At 35.3% G+C, this 13,742-nt stretch overlaps 1 protein-coding gene across 1 annotated transcript; it reads left to right on the forward strand.

The window, feature by feature from the left end:
- Positions 1-11,231: 11,231 nt before the first annotated feature.
- Positions 11,232-11,924, forward strand: LOC138347972 (uncharacterized). Its single transcript, XM_069296581.1, has one exon. It carries the CDS (start codon positions 11,232-11,234, stop codon positions 11,922-11,924), a length of 693 nt encoding a protein of 230 aa, XP_069152682.1.
- The last annotated feature ends 1,818 nt before the right edge of the window (positions 11,925-13,742 follow it).

Here is a 13,742-nt window from a genome sequence, read left to right on the forward strand (position 1 = left end):
CACAAAATTCAACAAATGCCTTAGAGAAATATTGTCCTCCACGATTTGTCCTAAGGTTCTTATTGGTCCTTCCAGCATTCTCCACACGTGCTTTTAAGCCTTTAAATACATTAAAAGCCTCTAATTTTTCCTACATAATATACATCTATGTCTTCCTGGAATAATCATCAATAAAGGTAATAAAATACTTTTTACCTCCATTAGAAATCGGATTTAGTGTTCCACAAATATAAGAGTGTACTAGCCCCAACACCTCCTTGGCTCTCCATGACTTACTTTTGGGAATCTGAGAACGATGTTGTTTGCCAACAACACATTCTTCACAAACTTGGGATGGAACAATGATTTGGGGAAGCCCAGTCACCATAATCTTCCTTTGAATGATCTTTAAGCGACTAAATTTCAAGAGTCCATATAGTAAATGCCACAACCATGAAGCGTTTTTCACTTTCTCCATAAAGCATAATTGAACATTTTCAATCTTCAAAGGGAAAACCCTGTTTTGACTCATCTTCACAATCACAATAACACCTTTAGTAGGATAAGAAATTTCACATGAATCATTTTGTAAAGTGATCACATATCCTTTTTCTAAAAGTTGACCAGCACTCAACAAATTGCTTGTCAAAGAAGGAACATAGAATACATTAGATATGATTTCCACACACTCATTCTTTGTTCTAAAATTGATATTATCATTTCCCATCACATTCACGGTTGAGAGATCACCAACACAAACTGTCGATTGAAATCTTTCATTCAAATAATAAAAAAGACTTACATCCAGTCATGTCGTTACTGCAGCCGGTATCCACGTACCAAACAACTTTCTCCTCAATCTCGCTTTACACATGAACTGCCATTAACAACGTTTATCCTTCCTTATTCTCTGCAAAATTCAAAATTTCTTCTTTTTTATTAGGAACCCTAGTATAACATTCATAATGATAATGGCCAAATTTTTGACAATGATACCATTCTACATCGGATTTATCATAATCCCGTCCTCTGCTTTTTTTATGGTCATCATTACTTCTTCAGTTCCTGTTGCCATCTTCATTGACTCCATCTCTATTTCCTTGATCTCCTCTCCCTCTTCCTATTCCTCTTGCTCTACCTCTTACCTTTCCTCTAGGATTGGAAGAAATATAAGTATAGGCCTTCAAAGCTTGCTCTTCGGAAGTTGAGCTGCGATTTGTGATCCTCTCATGGACCAACATGGAGCTTTGCAATTAGTCAAGAGACAAAGCATCGATATCTATTGACTCCTCAATGGATCAAATGACATAATCCTACTTCGGTGTCAAAGAGCGCAATATCTTCTCAACAATTTTGACGTCTTTCATCTCCTCACCATGGAATCGCATTTCGTTGCTGATTTCCATTCTTCTCGTGTAGTAACTCGTTACGGACTCTCCTTTCTTAATATGCAAAGTGTCAAAATCCCTTTTCAAGGCTTGAAGTTGTGCACGCTTCACTCTAGCAGAGCCTTGATATTTTTTCTTCATAAAATCCCAAATCTGCTTAGAAGTTTCTTTGCAAAGAATAGATTCTACGATTGAACGTTTCATAGCCTAAAAAAAATAACTGTTCACTTTCAAATCTTTCAGTTTCTTGCTTCCAACTCTGCCTTTTGAGCATTCGATAAAGTTTCTCCTTCGGTCGGAGTGCCGATGCCATCCTCGACAATTGGCCAATATTCCTTCTATCGTAAAAAATTTTCCATCAGCATACTTCAATGTTCATAATGACCATAAAAGCGTGGAATAACTGCTTGCACAAAATTATTTTCTGATGCCATGAGTTACACAGAAAGCAGAAGAGAGTTTTACTTGCTGCAATTTTGTTTATTTTTTATTATTTTTTTCACGTCAATATATTTCTCGCTCTGATACAACTGATAGAAAAAAAACAAAAAACTTTGGAAGTAGAAGTTGACAGAGAAGAGAAAGAGGCTGAAAACGCAAAGGAATTTTTATGTCAGTAATTGCTGCTATACAGTCTTTGTTTTATAAGCAAGAACATAACAAAGTTAAGCTAAAATAAAGGAACTATCTCACAAGATTTTCTCCTAAACTAGATAACACCCACGATTTAAATTACTCCCTAAAGAATAGGGGGAAAAATAGAATTTATTTCTAGCATGATTGATGGCTTTGTTATTTTGAGTTTAGTTTATTTTTTCCAATTGTAGGAGGAATATCTTTGTAGGCATTTACACATTTTTGTGTTTTGAATAGCATATTCATTTTATGAGATTACTTACCTAAATATTTTCTTTATTCACTATCATTAAAGTTTAACCGTCTTACTAATTTCTTTACTCTCTCTTTATTTACATCAATACTTTCGTAGGTTTTTGGAGTTTTTATAAAAGACTTCTATCGTGCAAGAAGTCTCATATCAAGACTCAACATCATTGCTCGATTTGAAATTCGAAATCCTCTCTTCCGATTTGTGTCTCCCGCTTCTCAAAAGCTCATGCAATATGGACATGGCAGAGTAGCATAGAAGTATGAAAACAACTCCTTTCTTTCCTCTAGTTATAACTTTATTATGTTTGTGTTTGTGCTGATGTTTGGGTTCTATATTATGAAGCTTATTTGCTCTTTGCAATTTCTACTTATTAAGACTAGCTACTTTAGTATATAATTGATTAGGTGTGTTGGGTCTCGTTGAATTTTAATTTTTTTAAAAATTAGTTTAAGAAATAAATTACTATACCTTCATTAAATCCATTAGGGTATTAAAAAAATTGACTGAATCCCTTCATCGAAAAGCTTTTGGTTATGAAATATCTAATGAACAAGTTCTGTTGAATGTTTTAAGATATTAAAAAAAAAGTGGGAAGTGAGATTTTACTGTAGATGGATAAGTTTTAAATTTCTTGGATAAAGGTTTCTCTCATAAACTTTTGTTTTATTACTTTTCTGATTTGTTGCAAAATATAGGGATTTTATTTGGAAGATACATATCACAAGTACTTATAACATATTTCTTTTAGGATAATTAGAACATCAACCTATAATTCCATAAGGTTAAACAATAATTCAAAGTTAACTTAGCATAACTTTAGCAAAAAAAGGTATCCCAATTCACTAATATATTGTGTATCATTTGAACCCAAGTAAATGGCTTATAAAATTAAAAATATTACTATAAAAATTATGATATTGATAGTGTATGTGTTCAATAGCACTAGAATCTCAAAGGAGCATACAATAATTATAGCATGAATGTAGTTAAGAAAGTTATTATCCGAAATAAGAAGTGTTAAATTCAAAAGTATAATTTATTACTTAACATGTGGATAGGTACTATTTTTCGTTAATAGGTACTATTTTTCATTAATAGGTACTATTTTTCATTAATAAAGAATAAAATTGTAAGCTTATTTTTAATTGGAATTTTTGTAAGATTATGAAGGTAAAATATTTAGTTTTTGTATTTTAACTTATTCATAATGGTAATATAACACCTCAGATTTGAGAAAATTGAAAAAGTTGCAGCCTTCCTGACCTAGTAAAAGAAACAAAGAAGCCATTTACGGTCTCAGGTCAAACACGCGGTTCGTAGCTGGAGTCCTCCGTTGACGAACACATATTTATGGTATTTTATTCCACCCAGGGTAGACTAGTACAGAACGTGATTGGGTCTAAGGACCTTAGGTGAGGGTTAACAGACAGTTAGAGCGAAAACTTGTTTAGGTCAACTTCAAATTTTCTTAATCCTTAGCAAAAGTTGAATTCAGTAGAACAAGCACAAAAAAATCATAGATAATTCAATCATTTTTCCAGCGCCACCTTGTTTATAAAAATCTCATCTTCGAGTACAAGTTATGCTTATTTTAGTGAAGCTCTGTTGGGCACACTTGACAAACGACCCCACCGACAGCTGATAGATCAACCTACGACGGGTAGGTCCCTCTATGGGTGGCCTTTGATAGATTCTATTTTAGGGTTGTTTAGGTCTTTTTCCCATGCGTTGGGCCATTAAATTGTTGTTTTATACCTAAACTATGTCATTTTACTTATTTTAAGCCAAATAAAATAGTTAGATTTACCGAGAACCATCATTCACCTAAAATCATAAAAACTTAGAGAAAAAAGAAGAGTATAAGTACAACCAAACCTCCCAAAAAGAAGAAGAACTATTTTTCAATGTCTCCACTCAAAAATTGAAGGATTTTTCTGTATATTTTGTCAGCAACTAGTGTTATTTCACTAGTGGGTTCTTTTTACTCTTTAGATTCGTGTCATTCAGTCAAATTATTAATTCTCTATGTAATGTTTAGATTCAGGGTTTCTAGACTTTCAGATAATTGTTGGGAATGATATAAAAATTTCCCTGTCACGATCTTTTAAAAAGTCACCTTAGGAGATCCTGTAGACTTACAAATAGTAGATTTTTATATAATTCTTATGCATGGATTAGTTACATTCTTGATATGCGTCAGTGATTTTTTTACTAGGATCATTCTGTTTCAATTTCAAATGAGGCAGTCTTTGAATGGAACGGTAGTATCTCATATCCTATAGGTGGAATTATATCATACCTTAAGGCCACAAAAATGATCTAGAGGGTGATGTAGAACATGTTGACGAAAAAGGGAAGGAATTAGAAAAAGATGTGCATCAGAGTTTTTGCTTAGGAGTTACTCTCATAGACACATTAGTTGGTGGTGTGATAATCCAAAATAGATGAGAATCTTCATTTCTTGCAGAGGTTAAGGGAATAAATTAAATTAATCGTATGCAATTTAAGTTAGAAGGTAATTGTTGTCTCCCAGGGGAGATCGTCACTTATATATTCCTAAGTTGTTAGAATGACTTAAATCTTATTATCACGTTGTAGAATTTTTTTTTGCCTATATTCATGCATAAACTCAGAACCCTTGTTATCCATTTATTTTAATTCAAGAATACACATGATAGGTCAGTAAATTCAGGTATATATATTGACTTGCCTCAGTTTCCAAATGAATTATTATCAGTATATTAATAAATATTGTACTCTCAGTTTGAAAGTCAGTACGTTGAGTTATCTAGTATCACAGAACATCATTCATAATTTTTTAACTAATTAATCAATTGGAATTAGTTTAAAATGGAGTGGACTAGGATAAGTTAACCCCATGTCCTAAAACTATTTGCCACTAGGTTATAAACTGTGGGCATTATATTAGTGACCACGCCATCATGCCTCTATACCTCTGACGGGGTATGTTTTTTCCTCTCAAAGTGATTTATACAACGAACTCTACGTTTATGTTATGTGGTTTTATGTCGGTTATTAGAGCTCTCACTATTCAGTTAGATCCTTTATCGTTGATCATGTAATCAATAGAGTTTTCAGCCTCTGTATGTTATAACTTGGTCATTGCATTCAGTTTAGTCATGTACAGTATTTTTAGTATCCTAATTATGTTTAGCTCATATTTTTCCTTTATTACTTGTTCAGTTATGTTATAGTTCAACTTTAATCTATCTTGCATGCTCGTTGTCTTTCAAGTACTGGCGCATACTCTACACTACTTTTTCTCATGATTTAGGTTCATGTCCTCAGCAGTTAGATAACACATAAATCAGTTTCCAATCTTGTGTTAAGCAAAATGAGTGGTGAATCCTCCTTATTCGAGGAGTAGTGACATGATTACTTTTCTTGCTTTTCGCTTTAGTTTTAGTTTGCTAGATTTAGCGCGACATTTCCCAACATTTCAAGTCAGTAGAGGCTTTATTCAAAATATAGTTAGATTTGGATTGGGTCTTAGTGTTTGACATCTCAATTGTATTTAAACTCTTAGTGTATTCCCTATAATTTGAGTTTACATGATTATTTAGCTTTTGAACAATGTTTATGTACTTCAGTATATAAAATTAGGTTTATCATAGGCCAGCAGGGTTAGCTTGGGGTCATTGTGATCCTAAATCCCATGTACGAATTCAGGGGGTAGCTTATAGGCGTGACTATCTTCATATCAGAGTATTAGGTTTTAGAGTCCTAGGATATATGAAAAGTCATACTAAGTAGAGTATATTTGATATGTGTAAAGTACACCTCATCTAGTGAGAGGGAGACCACAAGGTGTTTTAAGAAGAAAAAATTCATTTCTTTATAATTCTTAATGTGTGAGGTATGATCCAACTTCTCGTTCTAATTATTTATTGTGTGTTTTATATCATGCCTCCTCGTAGAGCTTACACTAGGAATGCGAATGACAGGAATTGAAGCAAATCTAATCATGTCCCGATAAAGAAGTTTCAAATGTTGAAATTAGGAATGTTATGCAGTTGTTGGATCATAGTGTGACCAACCTAAACAATCAACAAGTTCCAGTTGCAAAAAATGCTAATGTTAGGTCACCTGCAACTAGAGTTTTGGATTTTGTTTGGGTGAATCCACCGGAGTTCCTAGGATTGCTGATTGGTGAGGATCTCAAAAGCTTGATTGATAATTTTAAGATCTTTGGAGTAATGTAGCTAAGTGGGATTGATCTAGTTTATTTAGCATCGTACCACCTTAAGTATGTAGCTAATATATGGTATACACAGTGAAAAGAAAATAGGGGTACAGATCCAACTCCTATCACTTAGAAATACTTTAGTGAGACCTTTTTGGATGTGTTCTTCTCAATAGAGTTAAGGGAGGTAGTATCTTAGGAGTTTATGAAATTGAGGCAGCGCTCTAAAATAGTCCAAGAGTATGGACAGAAGTTCAAAATCTTAAATAAGTATCCCATCCCCAAGTTTAATGACTTGTTTGACCGAATTAAGGGTGCTCGTCATTTCTCAATGATAGACCTCAAATTTGTTTATCAACAGCTCAGAGTCAGAAATAGTGACATTCCAAAGAAAGCCCTTAAAACTTTGTACAATCATAATGAATTTGTAGTTATTTTATTTTTACTATCTAATGCTCCTGCAACTTTGATGTACTTGTCATACAAAGTATTCAAGCAGTATTTCAACTTGTCTTTTATCTTCTTTATTGATGACATCCTTATTTACTCTAGGAATGAGGAAGAACAAGCGAATCATTTGATAGTTTATCCCCATACTCTCAAAGATCGCCAGTTATTCACAATGATTGAAAAACATGAGTTTTGCTTGTAATCTTCCTCTTTATTTAGGCATATTGTTCCCAATGAAAGGATCCGAGTGGATTCTCAGAAAGTAGAATCATTGGAACAGTGATCATTAGCTACCTCTCCTGCAGATATAAGAAGTTTCTTTGGGTTGGTTGTCTCTTACAAAAGGCTTGTGAAAGGATTTTAACCTTAGCCTCTCCATTGACTATGGTTACTTAAATAAAGGTTAAGTTTTAGTGGTCATATGATCATGAAAAAAACTTTGTAAAATATAAAACTAGCTTAACTTCAACCTTGTGTTGACTATACAAAAGGGTTTACATGGTTATGTGCTACATTGTGATGCATCCAGAGTCGGCCTAGGTTTTGTATTAATTTAACCAGGTATGTTTATAACATATGTTTCTCAACATATTAAGCTACAATATAAGAAATATCCAATTCATGTCCTCGAGCTTGTAGAACATGTGTTTGCACTTAAGATTTAGACATATTACTTGTATGGTGTTCATGAAAATTTGTTTGGAGACTATACGAGCATTCAATATATATTCACCCAAAATGAGTTGAACCTTCACTAGATAAGGTAGCTTATGTTCCCTAAATACTATGATATAAGTGTGCATAACCATCCATGTAAGGCCAACGTAGTAGCAGATACTCTAAGTAGACTATCGATGGGTAGTGCCTCACATATTGTGGAAGAAATGAAGGAACTAGAAAATGATGTTCACAAAATCTTTTTGTCCCTTATGGAGTACGTCTTATGAGAATATCACATATGGTGTAATGATGTACCGTACTTTCACGGTACTTTCAAAGCTTTTTCCTTAAGTTTAGTGTGTGTCTATGGCCTTTTTGTAGTAGTTTTAATGTATTTTTTTAGTGTGTGTCTAAGTCTTTTTTGTAGTAGTTTTATTGTATTTTTCTTTTTTGTTTGCAGGTTAACTTTTCATAATGAAAACGCGGAAGAACTGTGCTAAAATTGCAGAAGTGATAACCTACGAAGACATCGACGGTCCGTCGACCCCTCGACGGTCCATAGGTGGCACCGTCATCTGAAGAAAATGATGTTGAAGGAAGATTGAGGAATTCTAACAAATTGTGGGGCTACACAAGCTATCGACGGACCGTTATCTCCACGATGGAACGTCCTACACATCCGTCATTGCTAAAAGAAAGTATCCCCATACGCATCTTTAAAAGATTGTGAATGTGAAGAAACGCAAGCCATCGACGGACCATCATCCTTTTTATATTAGGAATTATTTATTATAAATACTTGTAAAAACCTCGTTTTGTGGTTAGACTCTTTGGTGTTTTTATGTTTTATTTTCCTAGTTGTTGAACTTGAGATTTGGGAAATATTCTACTTTCCGGAATCGTTTGTTGCAAGACTTTAATTTATTCAAGTAATTTTTTGGATCTTCTTCAATATCATCAAAGTAAGTACGTTAATTCTTATCTAATAAATATGCATTGTGTGATTGTTAACATGGGTAACTAAATCCATAACTAGGGTTGTGGGAACCATGGGTAAATAACAACGTAAAAACTAGCTAAAATAACAATTCCAGAATAGTGTCTTACATGTATTGATAATTATTTCATTTAGAAGTATTTTTAACGAGTGCACCCGTTAGAACTCGCCTTATTGTTACTTGTTGGACCAAGGAGGTAGATAATAAGAAAAGATTTATCAATGTATATTTAGTATAAACTATCTAATAGGCAAGTGACAATTGGTGCGATGTAACAACTAAGTCATACATCAATTATGATGCTTATATGAGGTAAAGGTAAGGTTTAGTAAAGAATACACACATAGCCTGACCAGGGTGCAAAGTGAAATTCCCTATTTGCCGAACCAAGGAATTAGGGATACATAACTTACCACTTTGCATGTAAGATGCTAGGAAAGGATTGTTATAGCAAGAATTACCGCGTTATGAACCTGTGGGGGAACACTTATGATCTAGTTACCCTCATTACTTGATAAATATCAAATATCTTACTTAATACTTGTTTATTTAGAAATATTTAATCTCTTTTGTTATTTAAAATCCCATTTTTATTACCTGTTTTTGGAAAGGACTAGATTAAATAGAAGTAATTGTAGGTTAAAGTTAAGTCTAAATCATTTTCCTTTTGGGATCGACCCCAACCTAATAACTGGGTTCTTTGCTTGACACGACCTCTTATACTTCTTTTCGAGAATCAAATTTGAGCGTATCAAAAATTTTGGAGCCGCTGCCGGAGAAAGTTGCTTTTAGATTAACTTTAAGCACATTACTGAAGTTTAGTCAACAATTTCCTAATTTTACTTTTTCTCTATGTTTTTATCTTATGCAGATCTAAGTTTAGTGTATGCCAAGTACACGGAGTAGCAAAAAACCCATACTCTCACTCGATCCCGAACTGAACTGTACACTGCGCAGAATGAACCAAAATTTGGATAATCTTGAGAATAAGTTTTACTGGATATTCCACTATCGGTTGAAGCTCATGATCAATTATTAGCTGAAAATCGTAGGGAAGGTAAAATAAGGAGGTAACCTCCCGCTCCATTCCCTCATGACTACTATAGGGAAAAAGTAAATATTACTGACTCTGACTGTCCACTTGTCTCACCTCCTGTACCACAGGGTCATACTTTTATGGTAATCAGTAATCTAATGCAAATGCTCACTGCTAGAGGTTTATCTTCGGGACTATCTTCTGAGGACCACATGCTCACATCGCAAAAGTGAGGTCGGTGTGTAATAGTTTTGTGGGGAGGCATAATTTGAACATTGATGTCATTAGGTTAAGAGTTTTCCCTCTCTCACTGACGGGAGAGGCTGCTATATGGTTTACCAAGATCCCCTACAACTCAATCTATAGTTAGGAGCAGTTGAGAGGTGTTCTTAGCACGTTACTACCAAGTGTGTAAGAATCTAAACCACAAAGATAGGATGAAGCCCTTTGAGGCACTACCAGGAGAATCCATCAATAGTGCTTGGGATAGGTTCACCTCGTTCTTGAGAAGTATCCCCAATCACCGCATCGATGATGAGTCATTGAAAGAGTACTTTTATCGGGGAGAAGATGATAATGTTAAAGGATAACTGGATATGATAGCGGGTGGTTCTTATGGGGAGTGTCCTTATGTAGAGATCATTCTGAAGTTAGAGAAAATCACCCACAATAATAAAGCTTAGAGCACTAGGAAGTCTGATACTGGGATAAACACTTTTGCAGTGTAATCCGCAAACAGCCCAGCCACAATGAGATTCGTGATGAAATGGATCAAATGAGAACTGAACCTAGGTTGGTGTTGAAACACGTCACTGGGGTGCAGAAAAGGTAAAAGCGGTAAACTACTTGACTAAACCACCACTATCGACTGATGAGTATTACTATGAGGAGGACAATTATGTTGTAAATGAGCAGACGGGGGGTTCCAAACTAAACATTCAAGGATCCAATCAGGAGAATTGGCGCCATGGTCAAGGAAATCAAGGTCGGTACAATAGTAATTACAACTAAGAGGGTCATTATGTCCAAGATAGAAATTACAACCACGACAACAACTTCAGCTCGGATAACTATGGTAATAGAAATGATAAGAGTGGGCCATATGTTCCACCTCAATATCGTAATGTTGCACCTAGGAATGGTGGAGGCAGTATGGCACGAGTTGAGGATATGTTGCAGAACATGATAAGGAGGTTTGATGCTAGTGGTGACAATACTAAAGAGTTGAGGAGTGACTTAGCGAGTATTGGGCAAAAAGTTGATGCACATGCAATCTCAATAAATCATCTTGAGTTGCAAATACCCCAATTGTCTTCGACTGTGCACCCACTCTAACCGAGCACTCTTCCTAGCAATACTGTCCAAAATCCAAAAAATTAACGGACATTATATGGCAGTCACAACTTGAGGTGGTAAGAAAAATAATGACCCACTTATGCTGTCTGGTGTAGAAAATGTGATATGAGGTGGTGATGAGGTAGTGGAGGTTAGTGGTGAGTTAGCAGACAAAATGGGGAAATAAGTTGAGGTACTCCAAAAGGTGAACCCCGTGCCTAGACCACCACCTCCATTCCCACAGAGGTTAGTGAAAAAGTCCGAGGACGGTAAATATCGGTGTTTTATCACTATGCCCAAAAAACTTTCAATCAATGTAACTTTGATAGAAGCTCTTGAACAAATGCCCGGTTATGCCAAGTTCATGAAATATATGTTTACTAAGAAAAGATTAGTCAGTTTTAAGGATAATGAAATAATACAGCATTGTAGTGCTATTACTACAAGGTCTCTAGTGCAAAAGAAAGAAGATTCGGGTGCCTTCACTATTCCATCTACAATCGGGTTATTACACTTTGTGAAAGGATTATATGATCTTGGGGCAAGCATAAATCTCATGTCTCTCTATAGTTACAAGAAGTTGGTTTTAGGTGACCCAAAGCCCACTGCAATGTTGCTACTTATGGCTGATCAAACGGTGAAGAGGCTTATTTGTATACTCCATGATGTGTTAGTAAAGTTGGATTCATTCATATTTCCCGCCGATTTTATGATTTTGGGTTGTGAGGTGAATTTTAAGGTGCGTATTATTCTTAGGATTCCATTCCTTGGTACAGGTAGATCCTTGGTTTTTATGGAGAAAGGGAAAATGAAATTTTGGTTAAACAGTGAAGAAGTGACTTTCAACATTTGTAGGTCAAGGAAGCAGAGTGGTGAGCTCCAATCGGTTTTTTCCATAACTTACAGGGTTGAAAATTCATCTGAGGTACAAATAGAAGAGCATCTGGGTGTGGAAGCACTAGCTGCAGTGGTTATGAATTTTTGATAGTGATTGCATTTAAACGTATGGGTCATTGGTCGGGCCCCTTGATCGAGGTGATTTACGGTTTAAACCAAAGATGTTAGAGCTAGATATGAAGTATCACGAGTCTCCACCTGCGAAACGATCTATAGAGGAGGCTCTAAAAGTAGAACTGAAGTCTCTACCACCTCATCTGAGGTATGTATTCTTGGGAAAAATTAACACTTTGCCGGTAATTATTGCATCAGATTTGAATGTGCATCATGTTTAGAGTTGGGTGGAGGTGTTAAAAAGGTTCAAAAGAGCTATTGAGTGGACTATTGCGGATACTGTATGGATCAGTACCAGATTTGTTCACATAAAATCCAACTCATGCCCGATCATAAGCCTAAGTATTGAGCACTAGAGACATTTTAAATTCACTTGTGCAGGAGGTGGTGAAGAAGGAAATTATTAATTTGTTGGATGCTAGAGAAATATATCCAATCGCCATAGTAGTTGGGTATGCCCTTTTCAGTATGTACCCATGAAAGGGTGAATGATTGTGGTCCCCAATGATGAAAATGAGTTTGTCCCGATGAGACGAGTGACTCAATTAAGGGTGTGTTTGGATTATCAGAAAAGAAAGAAAGAAAAAAGGAAAAAAAGAGTTCACCTTGATGAACGGACGTTAAACGGGTTGAATGAGTTTGATGAATTTTGCTTTAAGGTATATGAATGTTCAGACCTCTACAAAGAAAAGATGAAGGAGTATCATGACTAAAAGATGGAAAAGCGCAATTTTTTTATGGATTTGGTGCTTTAGTTCAATTCTAGGTTGCGCTTATTTCCGGGCAAACTCAAGTCCAAATAGACTGGTCCCTATTTGATCACCCAACTATTACCTCATGGTGCGGTTGTGTTGGAGAACAAGGAGGGTGTAAGGTTCAAGGTGAACGGGCAGCGAATCAAAATCTATCTAGGGAATGCTGGAATGATAAATGAAGTCATCGAGGCGTAGCATCTTGATGAAGTCTCAGCAATTAAGAGTCCTCCGCCGTTCCGCGATATTAAATCAAGCGATGATTAAGAGCCAACCCAATATATAACCTCTAGCCAACTATAGTTTTTTTTTCTAGGCATAGTTGCATTATTTTTTCTTTTATTACCTATGTCACATCTAATGTTCTTTAATTTTTCTTTAGAAGTGTTGGCTAGAGCATGGAGTAGGGTCCGTATCCAAAAAATTTTCCAGAAAACACAAAAACATTAGCTTAATCAGTGTTAAATGTGCAGGAATTAAATCACCAAAAATCTGCAGAAAATCGGTCTAGTGCACCCATCAACAGACCCAGTGGTAGACCATTGTACCTTCGATAGTCCGTCCTGCACAACCGTCGACACTATCAGAACCTTTGTTTCTGATGTTTCAAAAATTTATTCTAAGTGTCCTTCGATGGACCCCACTAATGAACCGTCGTTGTCACGATTGGAATCTAAACACCAAACGAGTGTGGCGTCGTTGACCTCTCAAAGGGCACAGACAAGCCTACTACATCATTCTTACTTTACATAGGTTAATTTTGGAAGAAAATTTAAAACTTTTTGTTTCTTAACATACTTATAAAAACATTCTCATTAATACGTAATTCTTCACCATCAACCATCTAATATTAAGAGATAAACAACTGAAAGAAATAGTTCAATTCTTAATAAGTGTATAATTGCCGAAATGGCACCAATACATAGTCTGAATAAAAAGATGAAAGAAACGCTAATGGAACATGCTACACTATCTCAACTCTAAAACCAAGATAGAATATAAAACTGCAACATCCTCGAAGGCATGAGGACCTACAAAAA

This window comes from Solanum lycopersicum, chromosome 4, assembly GCF_036512215.1.
Source record: "Solanum lycopersicum chromosome 4, SLM_r2.1".
In the NCBI taxonomy this organism is placed as follows: Eukaryota; Viridiplantae; Streptophyta; class Magnoliopsida; order Solanales; family Solanaceae; genus Solanum; species Solanum lycopersicum.